This window comes from Vigna angularis, chromosome 9 (genome assembly GCF_016808095.1).
Source record: "Vigna angularis cultivar LongXiaoDou No.4 chromosome 9, ASM1680809v1, whole genome shotgun sequence".
Classification (NCBI taxonomy): domain Eukaryota; kingdom Viridiplantae; phylum Streptophyta; class Magnoliopsida; order Fabales; family Fabaceae; genus Vigna; species Vigna angularis.
The window spans coordinates 1,849,647-1,866,187 of NC_068978.1; the positions used below are offsets into that span (position 1 = coordinate 1,849,647).

The 16,541-nt window shown below is 36.1% G+C and overlaps 1 protein-coding gene across 3 annotated transcripts; it reads left to right on the forward strand.

Moving 5' to 3' along the window:
• Positions 1-616: 616 nt before the first annotated feature.
• Positions 617-16,462, forward strand: LOC108320591 (uncharacterized). 3 transcript variants are annotated; one of them, XM_017552044.2, is made up of 16 exons: positions 620-1,047; positions 1,532-2,134; positions 3,789-3,918; positions 4,406-4,607; positions 5,187-5,273; positions 5,345-5,404; positions 5,500-5,586; positions 7,947-8,018; positions 8,370-8,425; positions 8,762-8,847; positions 13,777-13,867; positions 13,957-14,114; positions 14,223-14,314; positions 14,816-14,896; positions 15,657-15,730; positions 16,039-16,462. In XM_017552044.2, the coding sequence occupies exons 2-16, from the start codon at positions 1,570-1,572 to the stop codon at positions 16,112-16,114; spliced, it is 1,917 nt and encodes a 638-aa protein (XP_017407533.1). In that variant the 5' UTR covers positions 620-1,047; positions 1,532-1,569; the 3' UTR covers positions 16,115-16,462. The 3 variants fall into 3 exon arrangements, with proteins under 3 accessions (XP_052724409.1, XP_017407533.1, XP_017407534.1); XM_017552045.2 differs by having other exon boundaries at positions 1,545-2,134; XM_052868449.1 differs by lacking the exons at positions 14,223-14,314; positions 14,816-14,896; positions 15,657-15,730; positions 16,039-16,462 and having other exon boundaries at positions 617-1,047; positions 13,784-13,867; positions 13,957-14,096.
• The last annotated feature ends 79 nt before the right edge of the window (positions 16,463-16,541 follow it).

Genomic DNA, 16,541 nt, shown 5'->3' on the forward strand with positions numbered 1-16,541 from the left:
TTCTGTTATATTATTTGTTTCAAAAAACAATTTAATCATTTTTTATATTTGATTGAAGATATAACAGCATTTGTTTTTATAGTTCTATAAATATTAAAAATTAATTTCATTCAATACTTTTAATAGTTAGTAGTTTATTCATGTATCGAAGTATAATTTCTTACTCTTTTTCTCCTTTTATTTCTCAATTTTTTATTTACCCACAATAAATTAGGTATCCACATCGAACAAATTGAATGCTCTCTCCATTTAATTATCTTAAAAAATGTTTTATAAATTTTATGAATCATAATGTCTCAATAAGCTCTAAGTTACAAAATGAACTGTTCGTTAAAACTTTTTACTCCTTTTCGTTACAATTGAATACTTGGTAGAAAAATAACGTCTGTGGTAGAGTTAAAAAATGATTTGCTTATTTTAAAATAATTATTTTTTATAATAAATATTCTTATACACCATGTAAAAATTATTTATCAGTAATAAAAATTTGAATAAAAATAAGAAAGTTATTTCACTGGGAAAACATTTCTGAAAAAAAAAAAGCATTTTTATGTCCGAAAATTCTTTTACTTCGTATGAAACATGCATGCCGGTTTTAAAAATTCATCGATGGCCGATCCTATTACGTGTGTCAATCTCTATTAGGATAGAACTCTACTTCTTTTGGAATCACATCACGATGGTGGCACTTTGCACACTGATGGATGATGATCACACGCACAATCCATAACATATCACATCACATAACACACCATCCATACATGACGATGGTGATGATGCGTTCATCCTCGTCACTCCTCACTCGTCCCACTTTCTTTGGTTTATGAAATTCCCAGCAAAACAAACAGTTCCCAGTCCCAGAAACAATCATTAAACCCCCAACTACGTTTTTGTTCGACTCATCATCCCACTCCACTCTCCAACCTCAAATTCGAACAAAAGTTTCTTTCTTTCACTGTTTTAAACTCGCTGTTTGATCTCACCCCAACCACGAGATGCTCAAAACTTGCGCCTTTTGAGTCTGTCACTTTCGTTAAATTTCTTAAGGTATTTGAGTTCAGCGGTCAATTTCAACTTTTGAGTATTTCTGCAAATTTAATTATCATTTGTGGGTCGTTGGCGTAAAAAAAGGTTTTTTTTTTCTCCATAACTTGTGGAGTTTATGGACTATCGCCTTTTGTATTTGTGAGGATTCTGAGGTTCATGCTGTGCCTTGGGGTTTAAAAGATTGTCAATTCAAATGGTTGAGTGAAGTTTTGAGGGAGTTTGTTAAATGTTTCCTGATTACAAGAAATGATGTTCATATTTGGGATTTTTGAGTTAATTGCGGTTTTGGAGAGCTGAAGACTGGCCCAGGCAGTATCACTATTTTTATTTCTTCGCGTTTTAGGTTTGTTGATGTCGTGGGTCTAATCCAACTCAATTGTGCAGTGCAGTCTAGCATATTGTTATCCTGTAAATGAGTTTTGGTTGTTTGATCCATTAACTCTTAAATAGGTAAATTGGTGATTTGATGTATTTGTTTTGACAGAAAGCTTTTTTAGTTCGTAGAGAGGGCTGTCATGCTGAATGTTGTTGCCTATGAGTGGAGTAATAGGGATGAATTCTTCAATGGATGATATGACTTTGATTCAGCAAAGCCAGCGACATCACTTGGTTGTGAGAGAACTTGGTGAGGAGATTGATTTGGAAATTGGACCTGGGGAGGATGACCCTTCATTTGGTAATGGTGTTCTAATTGGTGCACCAATGCGGGAGTCCTCTGCTGAAGAACATGGTGAGAGCAAGCAGATGGGGATGGTTTCTCAAATTCGTAATGATTCTCAAGATATGTCCAAGAACCAACAGGTGAAAAGGAAGAAAAAGGTTGTCAAAAGATGGAGAGAAGAATGGGCAGACACCTATAAATGGGCTTATGTTGATGTGAAGGAAGGGACACCTAGGATTTTCTGCTCTGTCTGCAGGGAGTATGGCCGGAAGCATAGAAGAAATCCTTATGGGAATGAGGGCAGCCGAAACATGCAGATGAGTGCCCTGGAAGAACACAATAATAGTTTGCTTCACAAAGAGGCTCTTCGTCTTCAAATGGCCTCCAAAGATAAAATTGTGGTTGACAAGCCTGTTTATGTAAAAGGTTGGCCATCTCAGAATGCTGCAATAACTGTCATGTACAGATAATATTTTTATTCTTTTTAGATGTTAATGGTTGTATATTCTGCTTTGTAATAGTTGACTTGAACTATCTGTTGTGCCCTTACTCTATTCATTTTTTTTTTCTGGTCATAGTTTTATAAAAAATATATTTGTTAGTTGTGTTTCAATATGCTTCACTTCTGCATTCAACATTTCAAATGATCTTTAGTTCATGACGTGCAAGCATTGTGTTGTCTGTTAGATAGATCTGAATGTTATTGTGAACTACTATGCTTCCTGTGGCATACAACCATATTATTATTTTTATTTTGTTCCGTCCACTGGTTTAATGGTTGCTTTGCAAAACTTAGTTTACCTGGACACTTTTAATTTCAAATGCTTGCTGTCTCCTTTTCTTACTGAATAATATAATATTAATTTTATATTTTTTTATGTTGAAATCTAAGCTCTTCAAGTGTTTGCAACTGTATCTGTATGCTGACTGTATCCTGGAGTTGTATATTATAAGCTTAAAAACATGGTATATGCACACTCATTCTGTTAGCCAAGAGAATTAACCAGCAGATCAGTTTAACTGTTTAGTTAGTGGCTCAACTTGTTACAACTGAACTACAGCTGCAACCGTATACCATACACAGTTTCCTTGTATATTTGCAGCTGTAGTCAGACAATAGGGTTAATTCATTTTCTACTAGAAACGGAATAGATCATTTTCAGACTCTCAAATTTTTCTCTCTGGGTTCGCCTCCTTTTCTCTTACTGTTTCCTCCTTTCACATAATGCTGTATCAGAGGATCTGGTAATCCCTGACCTCAGTGTAAATGATACAGATAATTTTAGTTCTTTTTTCTATCTTTACCATATATATCTAACAATCAAGATTGTATTATCATCATTATGGTATGTTTCTTCTCATTTCTTTCCTTCTGAGGGATATAATTTTTATTTACAGTTGACTTAGTCAATTTCTTGAGATGAGTTTATGGAATTAATTGGAAATATTCTTAATATTTGACAATCAAAAAGTGCATTATCTAACAATCAAGATTTGTATTATCGTTATTATGGTAAGTTTCAGCTTATTTTTGTTGTTCTGAGTGCTATAATATGCATTTTACAGTCGACATAATCAATTTCTTGAAATGGGTATATGTTGGTTATCTGCTCACTAAATAATGCGTGGAATTTATTACAAGTAATCTTGATATCTGACTATCAAGATTTGTATTAGCTAACAATCAAGATTTGTATTAGCTAACAATAAAGATTTGTATTATTATCACTATGGTAAATTTTAGCTCGTTTCTACTGTTGAATGATAGAATTTGTATTTTACTGTTGACAATCAATTTCTTGAAATGAGTATACGTTCGTTATCCACACACTGAATGATGTGGTATTGATTAGAAGTAATCTTGATACCTGACAATCGAGATTTGTGTTATCACTACCACGGTAAATTTCAGCTCATTTCCGTTGTACTGTGTGATAGATTTTGTGTTTTACAGTTGACAATCAATTTCTTGAAAAATATTGGTTATCTACATGTGGAATATATGGAACTGATTAGAAGTAATCTTTCTTATAAACATGCTTATTTTCATGAGTATTGTCTAACAATTCTATAATTGAAGTTGCCATGTCAAAAACGGCTGGATCAATTCTTGAAGCTACTCTGAAAAGGGACCCTCATGAGGTTGAATTCATTCAAGCAGTCCAGGAGGCAGTTCAAGCCCTTGAAAGAGTCATTGCAAAAAACTGTCGGTGTGTTTTATTCAAATGCTATAATTTTATATTGGGTTAAATATATTTTTAGTTCCTAAACTTTGACGCAAAAATGAAATTTGTTCATGTTCGAAACTTTGATACATTTTGGTATCGGAACTTTAAAAATGAATGGATATAGTCTTTTTAATCCAATTATGTTAAAAAATTTTGACGCGCCAAACGCGATTCCCAATAGACATTGAGGGGGAAATGTGTCAAACAGTCTAAACAACTAAAATAGTAGCATGAAATGCATTTGACACAAAAAAATTTAACATAATTGAGTTAAAAAAGGACTATATCTATTCATTTTGAAAGTTTGAGGACCAAAATGTATCAAAATTTCGAATAGGGATGAATTTCAATTTCTTTTCAAAGTTTAAGAACTAAAAACATACTTAACTCTTTTATATTTCTTTATACACAAATGATAAACATAAGGCTATAGTACTGGATTCATCTCACCAATATTCTCACATTTCAGTTATGTTAACATCATGGAGCGCTTGTTGGAACCTGAAAGAGTGATTGTTTTTAGGGTTTCTTGGGTGGATGATAGGGGCGTCACACATGTAAATCGGGGCTTTAGGGTACAATATAACCAGTCAATGGGTCCATGTAGGGGCGGTATTCGTTTTCACCCATCAATGAATTTAAGTGTTGCCAAGTTCCTTGGTTTTGAACAGGTATTATGAGTAATTTTGGTATTCATATATTACATTATTTCCCATGACTAATGACTTAACTTCTGTACAATTTATTCTATTTTAATACTATCACATTTTTTCCATGACTTGGAAGCAATTTGTGCTTCTTTTGCTATTTGTCTACCGCAAGAATGCACAGAAGATTTTTAATCTATTATTTGGGAGATATGTTACACACTGACTTTTTACATTTCATTACCATGGTATAGCCACCCTTTTCCTTTTTATTATTTTTTTAATATTGAATGTGATGTCACTGTTAGGACTGTGTGATAGTAGTCTGTCTTTTCTTTCCTTCTTTTAAAAGGAGAATATATACATTAAAATGTGGGAGAATAAATATTAAGGATATCTTTGAAATGTTTCTAACATGCCTGTATCTTGTGTGATCAATGTACATTTTGTAAGGAAATATAATGATTGGACAGAAAACCTGTATTCACTTAAAATACTAACCATATAGTGTCTTGAGTTTGGTTGAGCAAGGATGTATATATCTAAGCAAGGATTTCTGTGTTGGACCACTTTATAGTTTATATGACATATCCTTCTCTACAGACTTTAAAGAATGCCTTATCACCATACAAATTGGGAGGAGCAGCTGGTGGGAGCGATTTTGATCCAAAAGCAAAAAGTGATAATGAGGTGAATTCTCAACTTATTCAATTCAATCTCTACTTAATTAGTTTTATAATTACTAATTGTTACTTTGATAGATTATGAGATTTTGCCAAAGTTTCATGAGTGAGATGTATCGCTACCTGGGGCCTGATAAGGTAACTAAAACATACATTTCTTCATTATCGATTTAGCCTTTTCACATTCAAGGCCTATTTCATGAAGTATTCGTGAGGTGGATGTCTATTATTAGGACCTTCCATCCGAGGAAATGGGTGTTGGTACTCGAGAAATGGGGTATCTTTTTGGACAGTATAGACGTCTAGCTGGTCATTTTCAGGTAATTCATACATTCTCAAATCATAACTATTTGGTAGAAATATTAATAGTTTACTTTTTTCTTATATATTTCCCCCTCTATGCTTATCCCTCAGATCCGAGTTCCTTGATGCACTTTTTGGAAAACCATTTATATAGTAAACCTTAAAGGCCAATAGAAAATTGAATAGATAGAGCAAACAAAGAGATATGCATCTTACATTTGCGATCCTAGACTAAGCCTTATTTTCTACATATTTGTAATTTCATAATCTCTTTAGTCGTTAGCTTATTTCCTTTGAAGCACAATGACGTACAAGTCCAAACAGCAAAAAATATCATTAATGAAAATAAATAAATATTGGAAGTAACCCTTTTAAATAACGCTTTCCCTCTGTATCCCAAAGTCAAGCTCCTCACACAGATAATCCTCTTGTTCTCAATAATAGAAGCTTCCCTAAAAAGCTGATTCTCCCCACTCACCCCACTCTCATATTCTATCCCACATGTATTTCCCCTTATCCATTAACTTTCTCAATACTGAGCGTCCTCATACTTTTCTTTTCCTTTCTTGCCTCTCCTCAAATACACATGCCAAACTTTGGGTCCACTTGTATTTTCCTTTGGGTCCTTTTTCCGATTGTCTATCCTGTCATACAATGATGTAGATTGGCTTTACATTTTTTCCTTATTTCTTTCTCATCCTTTAGAGGACCAGTAGAAGTTCTAATGGGTTGGGTTGGGTATGCATGAAGAAGATCTACAGAAGCCCCTCCTGGCAGAGTAGATATGGTGGTGGATCTAGAGGTGAAGAAAATCTTATAGTCAAAACCATCAAGAAGGGTTAATATATAGACATGATTTATGATACAACCAACTTCATAACTTGTTTGTTCCATGTAACTTATTCCCTCGTTGTTATTAATAACTCCCTATAGTGGCACAATAGTAATGTTGTGGTGTTCCAGGAGTCACAACTATGACTTGAAGCCTTTACCCCCAAACTGTTGATATAAAAAAAACCCCTCACTACCACCGTTTCTGATGCTGGTGTCTTACTTTTATATTTACTTTTTGTATTTTAGTATCTATATTTGAAACATAGGGTTTCTTTTACAAGAGCAGCTACATTTCTGTTCTGATAAGGTAGAACAAACATGAGATCTAACAGCATTACAGGCAAAGAGCACTTTGGTCTGTGGAAAACATGTGCATTTGTGGTAACCCTCTGCTGTGATGTCAATTCCATTGCTGTTTCTGACTTTTTGGAGAATTGAGGCCTGTTCTACCCTTTTGTTCTGTTCTCTCTCTCCAACCTAGCTTTCTCTATTCTCCATCTATCAGATTGACATTGGTCTTCTATTTTTCTTTATCCTACCTTTTTCTTTTGTCTTCTAAATTCTAACTGGAGTCTTTACCTCTACATATTTCTTTTATTTTTCAACTTGTCTAGTTATTGTGTTGTGTGTGCTTACTGTTACAAATCTAACAGTAAAAGAACTGGTTGTTTTTTGCCTTTATGGGCTTGGGATCATTGCTTTACTTTGCAGAAAATAATGCTACATATCTTGAACGGAACCATCATGTATAGTGCTACTCGTAACATGTTATTAGAAATTGGTTTTAAGCCTAACTCAATCCCACAAAACCGGCTTGTAAGGTGAGGTTTGCACCCTACATATATATATTATAATTTGGCCTTATCTCTAGTCGATGTGGGACTTCCAACACCTCCCCTTCACACTGAGGTATAGACATCTCGAGCGTGAGAGTAGAATTAATGGGTGGTCCGATAGTGGCCCGATAACGGGTGAAATAAAATGTCCACATAGATCTCGCTAAGAACCATCATGTATAGTGCTACGCATAACATGTTATTAGAAAGTGGTTTTAAGCCTAACTCCACCCCACAAAACCGACTTTTAAGGTGAGGTTTGCACCCCACTTATATATATATATATATATATATATATATATTATATAATTTGGCCTTATCTCTAGTCGATGTGAGACTTCCAACACATCCCCTTCACGTCGAGGTATAGACATCTCGAGCGTGAGAGTAGAATTAATGGGTGGTCCGATAGTGGCCCGACAACGGATGGAACAGAATGTCCATATAAATCTCGCTAGGATAGGCTTCAACCTAGCTTTGATACCATATTAGATAGTGGTTTTTAAGTCTAACTCAACCCTACAAAACCGGTTTGTAAGGTGAGGTTTGCACCTCACTTATATATTATAATTTGGCCTTATCTCTAGTCGATGTGAGACTTCCAACACATGTCTAATCAGTTACAAACATGTTAGTATTTGTGGCAGAAAAGAAAACTATGCTCTTTTTTACTGGCTATTTCTCACGTGTATTCCTTACTTATGCAGGGAAGTTTTACAGGGCCAAGAATATTTTGGTCTGGTTCCAGTCTTCGACCTGAAGCTACTGGCTACGGGCTGGTAATTTGAAATATTTAATTCTTATTCTTTGTAGATGTATCTGAAAATTTGAGTGGTTACGTATGAAACCTACTCCATGTAGCCATTCATTTTCTGTCCCTTTATGTTTTGATATTTCTGTATGAGATAACCTTTTATGGCACGTCGTGTCAATTTCTTGTGCATATATTCAATATAAAAGAAGACTAATCTCTAACCATTATTGCCTAAAATCTCATACCACCAACTCATCTTTTCAGAATAAAGGGCATGTAACATGAAAGTGCATTCTGTCCAAGATCATAAAAGGTTCTTTGCATCTATTATTTCAAGTAATTAAATTATTAACAAATTTGTCATGTGCTTCTGCAGGTTTTCTTTGCCCAGCTCATGCTTGCTGACATGAATAAAGAACTTAAAGGATTAAGGTTTCTATTTAAATTTAGACCATTTCATAGACACTGTTGCTACTGAAGTTCAATCTTGGTGCTTCTAACTTTCTGATCATCATTATTTTTATAATTAAGTATCCTTATGAGGATTTGAATCTTTTTGTTCAAGTTGATATAGTCTTCTTTTCTTCAATTCAAAATTCCAATAATATTAGAGACTTGGAAACTCCCATTTTCAGTAATTTCTTCTGCGAACTTAGTTTTTTTAAGACAATTATGTATTGTGAAATTTATTACTTTCTTTGATTTCACTCACTCATGATATTGAAATACTTTCATAAATTATAATTTATAATTTATAATTTCTTGTAGATGTGTTGTGAGTGGTTCTGGAAAGATAGCAATGCATGTTTTAGAAAAGCTAATTGCTTATGGTGCTCTTCCCATTTCAGTATCAGGTAATATTTTTTTTTATGAATATTGGGGTTTACTGCATGTACTAGGATGCAGTTTGTATTATTTTATTCTAGCAGAAATGAAATTTTGTGTTTGGTAAACTTGAGAATTAAACTGTAAAATAATTCTAGAGAGCTTGATTGATCCCTCTCACAATCTTCTATTTATAAGAATAAATTGATACAAAAGTACATGATAAATATGGTAACTCTAGACACAATACAATCATGATAAATAGGGTAACCCTTAACACAATATAATGATGATAAAATAGGATAAATATCCTAACACTCCCCCTCAAGCTGGAGTATACAAATTGTATGTACCAAGCTTGGAACAAATAAACTCAATCCGAGGACCCCTTAATGACTTGGTCAATACATCTGCGAGTTGATCGTTTGACCCAATAAACTCAGTACATATTTCTTTAGTCAACAACTTTTCACGAACAAAATGACAATCAATTTCTATATGTTTAGTCCTCTCGTGAAACACTGGATTTGATGCAATGTGGAGAGCAGCTTGATTGTCGCAATACATCTTTATAGTATGGATGTCACAAAATTTAACCTCTTGAAGGAATTGTTTCACCCATATAAGTTCACATGTTAGTGATGTCATTGCCCTATACTCGGCTTCCGCGGTTGATCTAGCTACTACATTCTGTTTCTTACTTTTCCATGAAATAATGTTTCCTCCCAGAAAAACACAATATCCTGTAGTAGACCGTCTATCAATAGGTGAACCTGCCCAATCTGCATCACAATACCCAGAGACCTGAATGCTTCCTTTATCTTCATATAACAATCCTTGCCCGGGAGCCTTCTTTGCATACCTTAGAATGCGAATGAGAGCATTCCAATGGTTAACACATGGAGCCTGCATGAACTGACTAACCACTCCAACTGCAAAGGATAGATTTGACCTTGTAATAGTGAGATAAATCAGTTTTCCAACCAGCCTCCTATACCTCTCTGGATCGGAGAATAATTCACCTTCTTCTGTCCTTAATTTCTGGTTTGGATCCATGGGACTGTCTACCGGTTTACAATCAATCATGCCTGTTTCTTGTAATATATCAAGAGCATACAATCTCTGGGAGATTACAACTCCATCTCTTGATTGCGCTACTTCAATGCCTAAGAAGTATTTGAGACTTCCAAGATCCTTGGTTTGAAAATGTCTACACAAGTACTCTTTTAGTTGAGATATTCCAACAACATCATTTCCTGCAATGACAATATCATCAACATATACTATTAAGTAAACACATTTCCCGAGAGAAGAATGAGAGTAAAAGACTGAATGGTCTGCTTCACTGCGTTTTAGCCCAAATTTTTGAATAATGGAGCTAAACTTTCCAAACCAAGCACGTGGGGATTGCTTGAGGCCATATAGAGATCGATGCAATTTGCATACCATACCAGACTCCCCCTGAGCAACAAACCCAGGAGGTTGCTCCATATAAACTTCTTCCTCAAGATCACCATGTAGGAAGGCATTCTTGATATCCAATTGATGAAGTGGCCAATGATGAATGGTTGCCATGGCAAAGAAGAGGCGAATAGTAGTCATCTTGGCTACAGGAGAGAAAGTGTCACAATAATCAAGACTATAAACTTGAGTGTAACCTTTTGCAACAAGCCGAGCTTTGAGCCGATCAATTTCACCATCAGGGCCGACTTTAACTGCATACACCCATCGACAACCAACCGCCTTTTTGCCTGGGGGAAGAGACACCAGCTCCCAAGTATTACTGTGGTCAAGAGCCTGCATTTCTGCAATCATAGCTTGTCGCCATCCAAGATGATCAAGTGCTTCTTTCACATTCTTGGGTATAACAACAGAGAACACTGAGGATAAAAGAGAAAAATAGGAGGGCGACAATCGATAATAGCTTAGAAAATTATAAATGGGATGAGGGTTTCGAGTGGAACGAGTACCTTTTCTGAGGGCAATAGGCCATGCTGAATCATTTTCACCAGGAGGCGTGGGAGGAGGTGACGAGGGAGAAGAATCTGAAGTAGGAGATTCACCATTGTCTTGGGGAGGTGGACTATCCATTGGGGCCCTGTGTGGGATGATCTCAGTATGTGGAGAAACGAGTGTAGAAGGATTGTGATCAAGACTTGGAATGACAGAGACAGTGGAGCTATTTGACTCAGCCATTGGAATAGGAAGGACCTGCTGGAGGATAGAAACATCTTGAACAGATGGAGAGAAGTAAGGAGTCTGTTCAAAGAATGTGACATTGGCCGACATGTAATACTTCTGAGTTTCAGGAGAGTAACACCGATATCCTTTTTGAAGTCGAGAATAGCCTAAGAAGACACATTTAAGAGCGCGAGCAGAGAGTTTGTCTAGACCTGGAGACATGTCATGAACAAAACATACACAGCCAAACACTCGGGGAGATGTATGAAAGAGAGGAACATTAGGAAACAAAATGGAGAAAGGGACTTTATTATCAAGAGAGGAGGAGGGCATCCTATTAATAAGATAACATGCAGTTAAGATGGCATCCCCCCAGTGGTAGACAAGAATATAGGGACCAAGCAAAAGGGTACGAGCAGTTTCAACCAAGTGTCTATTTTTGCGTTCTGCTATACCATTTCGCTACGGTGTATGAGGACATGTAGACTGATGTAAGATACCATGGGAACTCAAGATGGCAGAAAAGGAGGATGAGAAATACTCTTTTGCATTATCACTTCTTAATATTTTGATTACTTGACCAAATTGATTCTTGATTTCATTCAAAAAAGATGTAAAGATAGCTAGCAATTCAGAACGATTTTTCATAAGATAAACCCAAGTACATCTTGAATATTCATCAATAAAGGTAACAAAATATCTAAAACCAAAGGAGGAGATATGACTAGGTCCCCATATATCAAAATGGATGATGGAAAAACTAGAATTACATATTGATTGAGACCTTTTAGGAAAGGAAGATCTAACATGTTTTCCTAATTGACATGACTCACATTCTAAGGTTTGGAGACCACTAAGTTCAGGACACATCTTTTTTAATTTGGACAAATGAGGATGGCGAAGTCGATCATGTAGCACTTTAGGATTAGGAGCAGCAACACAGGACACCCTTGGACGAGATCCAAAATGGTATAATCCGCCAGCTTCATATCCTTCTCCAATCTGTCTCCCCGAACCACGCTCCTGTATAACAAAGCTCCTGTATAACAAAAGATTTATGATCAAAGGTTATTGAACAATTTAACATTTTGGTCAACTGGCATAGGGAAATTAAATTAAGAGGACAATTAGGGACAAAAAGGACTGAGTTGAGATTGAGGGAGGGAGACAAAGAAACATGGCCGACTCCTTTGGAGGAAGTTTTAGATCCATTTGCAAGGGTTATGAAATGAGGTTTTTCTCGAAAGGAAATAGATGAGAACAAAGAGGTATTACCAGAAATGTGATCAGAATCACCTGAGTCAATTACCCATGAATTTTGACCTTCCATAGATTGAGAAACGCAGACTGTTGATGTACTGGGAGATTGAGATGGTTGTGCCAAGCTGTTAGACTTTAACCTTAAATACTCTTGATATTCATCCTCAGAAAACATAGAAGTGGAAGTTTCCGTCTTCGAAGTGGAAGTTTCAGTCTTCGAAATATTGACGGTTTTGGAAGGGAAACCATGTAAGGAGTAGCAATTCTCTTGAGTATGTGCATTGAGGACGTCCCCGACCTCCTCGTCCTCCTCCTCTAGTGCCACGTCCTCCTTTTCCTCGTGTGGCAACCATGACAGATGGTTCCACTAGTTCATGTGCTTCTTGAGTTTGAGGTACTAGGACACGTAGAAGACGAGTGGTCAATGTTTCCATAGAGGGGACCTCATGACTAGTTAGAAGTTGATTTCTGAGATGATCAAAATCGGGATGTAGGGCACGAAGGATCAACACCATGTAAAATTTGTCTAGTTTCTTTTTGATATCCTCTAATGGGTCCACTTCCAAAAACATCCTGAGTTCTTCGACAGCAGATTGGGCTTCAGCCATAAAGGACACCATATCATGGTCTGCTATTTTAAGAGATGCAAGCTTGTTCGTAGTGTCATAGAGACGTTGAATATTGTTGACATAAATGCTTTGGGCTTTCTTCCAAAAGGAGTGACAAGTTTTGAAAGCCCTCAAAGATACAAGAAGTTTGGGTTCCACTGATTGCCATAACAGGTCACACAACTGGAAATCTGCTTATTTCCACTGATCAACTTTTTCAGTAGGCACATGGCTTCCATCTCGCTCAAGGTGGTCATAATGCCCTTGGCCAAGGAACCACATTTCAACGGCAACAGACCATGATAGATAATTTTTTCCATTTAGCTTCTCGGAGGTAATTGATGGACTTCCGGAGAAAGAAAGAGTACTGCCAGACGCCATTTCTGAAGAAGACGAATAGTACTAGCGAGGAACAAGAAAACCCTAAGGGTTTAGACGAACGGAACTGTGACAGCGATGGACGACAGTGGTCGACGACGGCGGACGGTGGCCGGTGACGGGCAGCGGCGGACGGTGGCCGGCGACGACAGACTGTGGCGTCGGACAGATATTATGAGATAGAAACCAGAGCGGGATCGACCCGCTCTGATACCAACTTGAGAATTAAACTGTAAAATAATTCTAGAGGGCTTGATTGATCCCTCTCACAATCTTCTATTTATAAGAATAAATTGATACAAAAGTACATGATAAATAAGGTAACCCTAGACACAATATAATCATGATAAATAGGGTAATCCTAGACACAATATAATCATGATAAATAGGGTAACCCTTAACACAATATAATGATGATAAAATAGGATAAATATCCTAACAGTAAATAAGTCTAGGATTCTTATTGTCTTATAATTTTGAGTACCTTTGTGTGTCCTGTCAAGGAGTATTTTTAACAAAAGCATTTGTCAGATTCCAGAGGATATTTGGTTGATGAAGATGGATTTGACTACATGAAAATATCATTTTTGAGAGACATCAAAGCTCAGCAAAGAAGCTTGCGGTTTGTATCATTTCCGTTGTTTGTTTATGCTTTCTGTTTGCGATTTTGTATAATTTTTCTGTCCTTGTTCATAAATTGACAATATGTAGAGACTATTCAAAAACCTATGCTCGGTCCAAATATTACGATGAAGCAAAGCCATGGAATGAAAGGTGTGATGTTGCATTTGCCTGTGCTTCACAGAACGAAATTAATCAATCCGATGCCATTAATTTGGTCAATTCAGGTTGTCGTGTACTAGTTGAAGGTAGTTGTTCTCTTAAGATGCAAAGGCAATATTGGCCCCATGCTGCCCCCTCCCCGCCTCTTGTTTTTCATTTCAACGTGGAATTGACTTGTTGACTTTGAATCCTAGGTTCAAACATGCCTTGTACCCCTGAGGCAGTTCAGATTTTGAGGAAGGCTAGTGTTCTCATTGCTCCTGCAATGGCTGCAGGTGCTGGAGGGGTGGGTTTTTTACTTTAGTTTTTCTATGTATAATGCATACATATTCCCACCCTAATCACAGTGACATTAATGATTGTGCTAGTGGTGGTGGTTACAGTCACTGGCTTACTACCATTGTTTAGTCATGGAAACAGCCTCTCTCTGTTCATCAGAGTTTGTGTTTATTTGACTTTATTGAGACCCTACAATGGTTAGGTGCACTTACTTCTGCTCTTGTTAAACTAATAATCTTTAACCGAAGGTTTCATTTGACTGTGATTTAGCACCACAACAATTGACATGATCCTTATGGACTACTATAGGCTCATTTCGAGCGTTTTTCATATCACCATATAAAACATCAGATTGAAACCGTGATCATAAGTGTATAGGATTTGTTAAACTCATTTAATTCGTTTTATTTTCAATCAGTGACAGGTTCAATTTCAACATGAATATTAGCCATTAGATTTGTGTGGGCCTTTCTTAAATCTTCTGTTCTCCATGCTAACTTGCTTGCAGGTTGTGGCTGGAGAACTTGAACTGAATCATGAATGCAGTTTGATGCACTGGTCACCGGAGGACTTTGAATCTAAATTGCAGGTAGTTTGGTGAAATCAATTAGTTGTACAAATCATATAGTTTTACTAACATTTGTGGTTTGGGGCTAACTCACCCCAAAAAATCAGTTTTAAAGTAAGACTTGCCTAATCATATATTTAGTCGATGGAGAATTTCTAATATTAACACTCATGTTGAGAATTGACATTTAAAGCATGAAACTAGATATTTACATTTTTAGTGATTGTAAATGGTTGCTAGATTTGGTGTTGTCTAGTTCTATGTTGTTCTTATTGACTCTTCCTATTCAATTGAATTTATCTCATTCTTAAGTTATTTGAAAAGAATGATACAGTTTCCCTAAAATAAGTTATGTTTCTTCTTTGCAAAGGAATACATTGTAATGTGTTCTTTTAGTTAACAATTTTTCTCTCACACTTCAGTAAACATTTTTAGGAAATCCTACATCATCTGCCTCAATGCTTAGAATGTGACCTATATATATCTGTTTGACAGCTTCAATTAATATAAATTATTAAACTGAAATGTGACATGATACCAAAGCTTATTATAGCTTATATTGGTATATTGCTTATTCTGATTCTAATAGGTTCATCTGGTCTGACAAACATTAGTGGAGGGGGGTATCTCAATTTTTTGAGTGCGGCTTTTTTGTATTTGATGGGAAAAACTTCACTAAATGCTAGTTGGTTTTAAATTGAAGTCTTACATGCATAAACGGCATACAAGTTACAACTTTATGTCAACTTCTGTCTTCAAATTTGCCTGTTTCTTGGGGCAGGATGCAATGAAACAGACTTATCAGAGAGCTATCAAAGCTGCAACTGATTTTGGTTATCAAAAGGAAAGTCCCGAGTAAGTGCTTTCTTCATTAACCTTACAACAACAATGAAGGCTACTACATAAACTTTAATTCCCAAAATTATCACTCCCCGGTATAAACATAGTAGATATGTGAATTTCTGAGATGCAGTGTTTTTCTATTGTAAACAAACTTAGAACACATATTAGCCATCCTTGTATTACTCTTTTATATGAAACTTTTAATGGCAACTGTAGATTCTTGTGGGTGTAGTTTCCTTGCAATGGACTTGTAGCATTCATCTTGAAATGCCTTTTAAATTTGCAGCTCTGATTTAATATTTGTATGGTTGTTATGTCAGGGCTCTGGTGCATGGAGCAGTAATATCTGCCTTTCTAACCATTGCTCAAGCCATGACTGATCAAGGCTCTGTATAGAAGTTCATATTGCCAAGTTTTGAATGCATCCAAATGCGGATCCAGTTAGCACCGTGGCTGGGAATCTGCATTCACTGAATAATCCAAATCATTGCTGCCGCTGTGTCAAATTGTCAATGCTAGGATGGCACTATTTGCCAAAGCATATTTCCTTGAAAAATATATAAGAAAGATTAAGCTTAGAAAAAGAAAGATATTTAGAGGATCATATTTAGTTTAACAACAGAAGAGACATCTTCATTGTTGCCAAGAAAAAGGAGAAAGTGTCATTGGCTTATTGAACTCATCTTGATGCTTGTCCCGAACTTGAGATTATAAATAAAAGGTTAGCATTGAAATTGAATTCAATATGCTTTCTTGTTTGGAAGTCTTTCTGCCAATGTGAGAAAATCAGTCAATGGAGATTGATTGATATGAGAAGGATGAT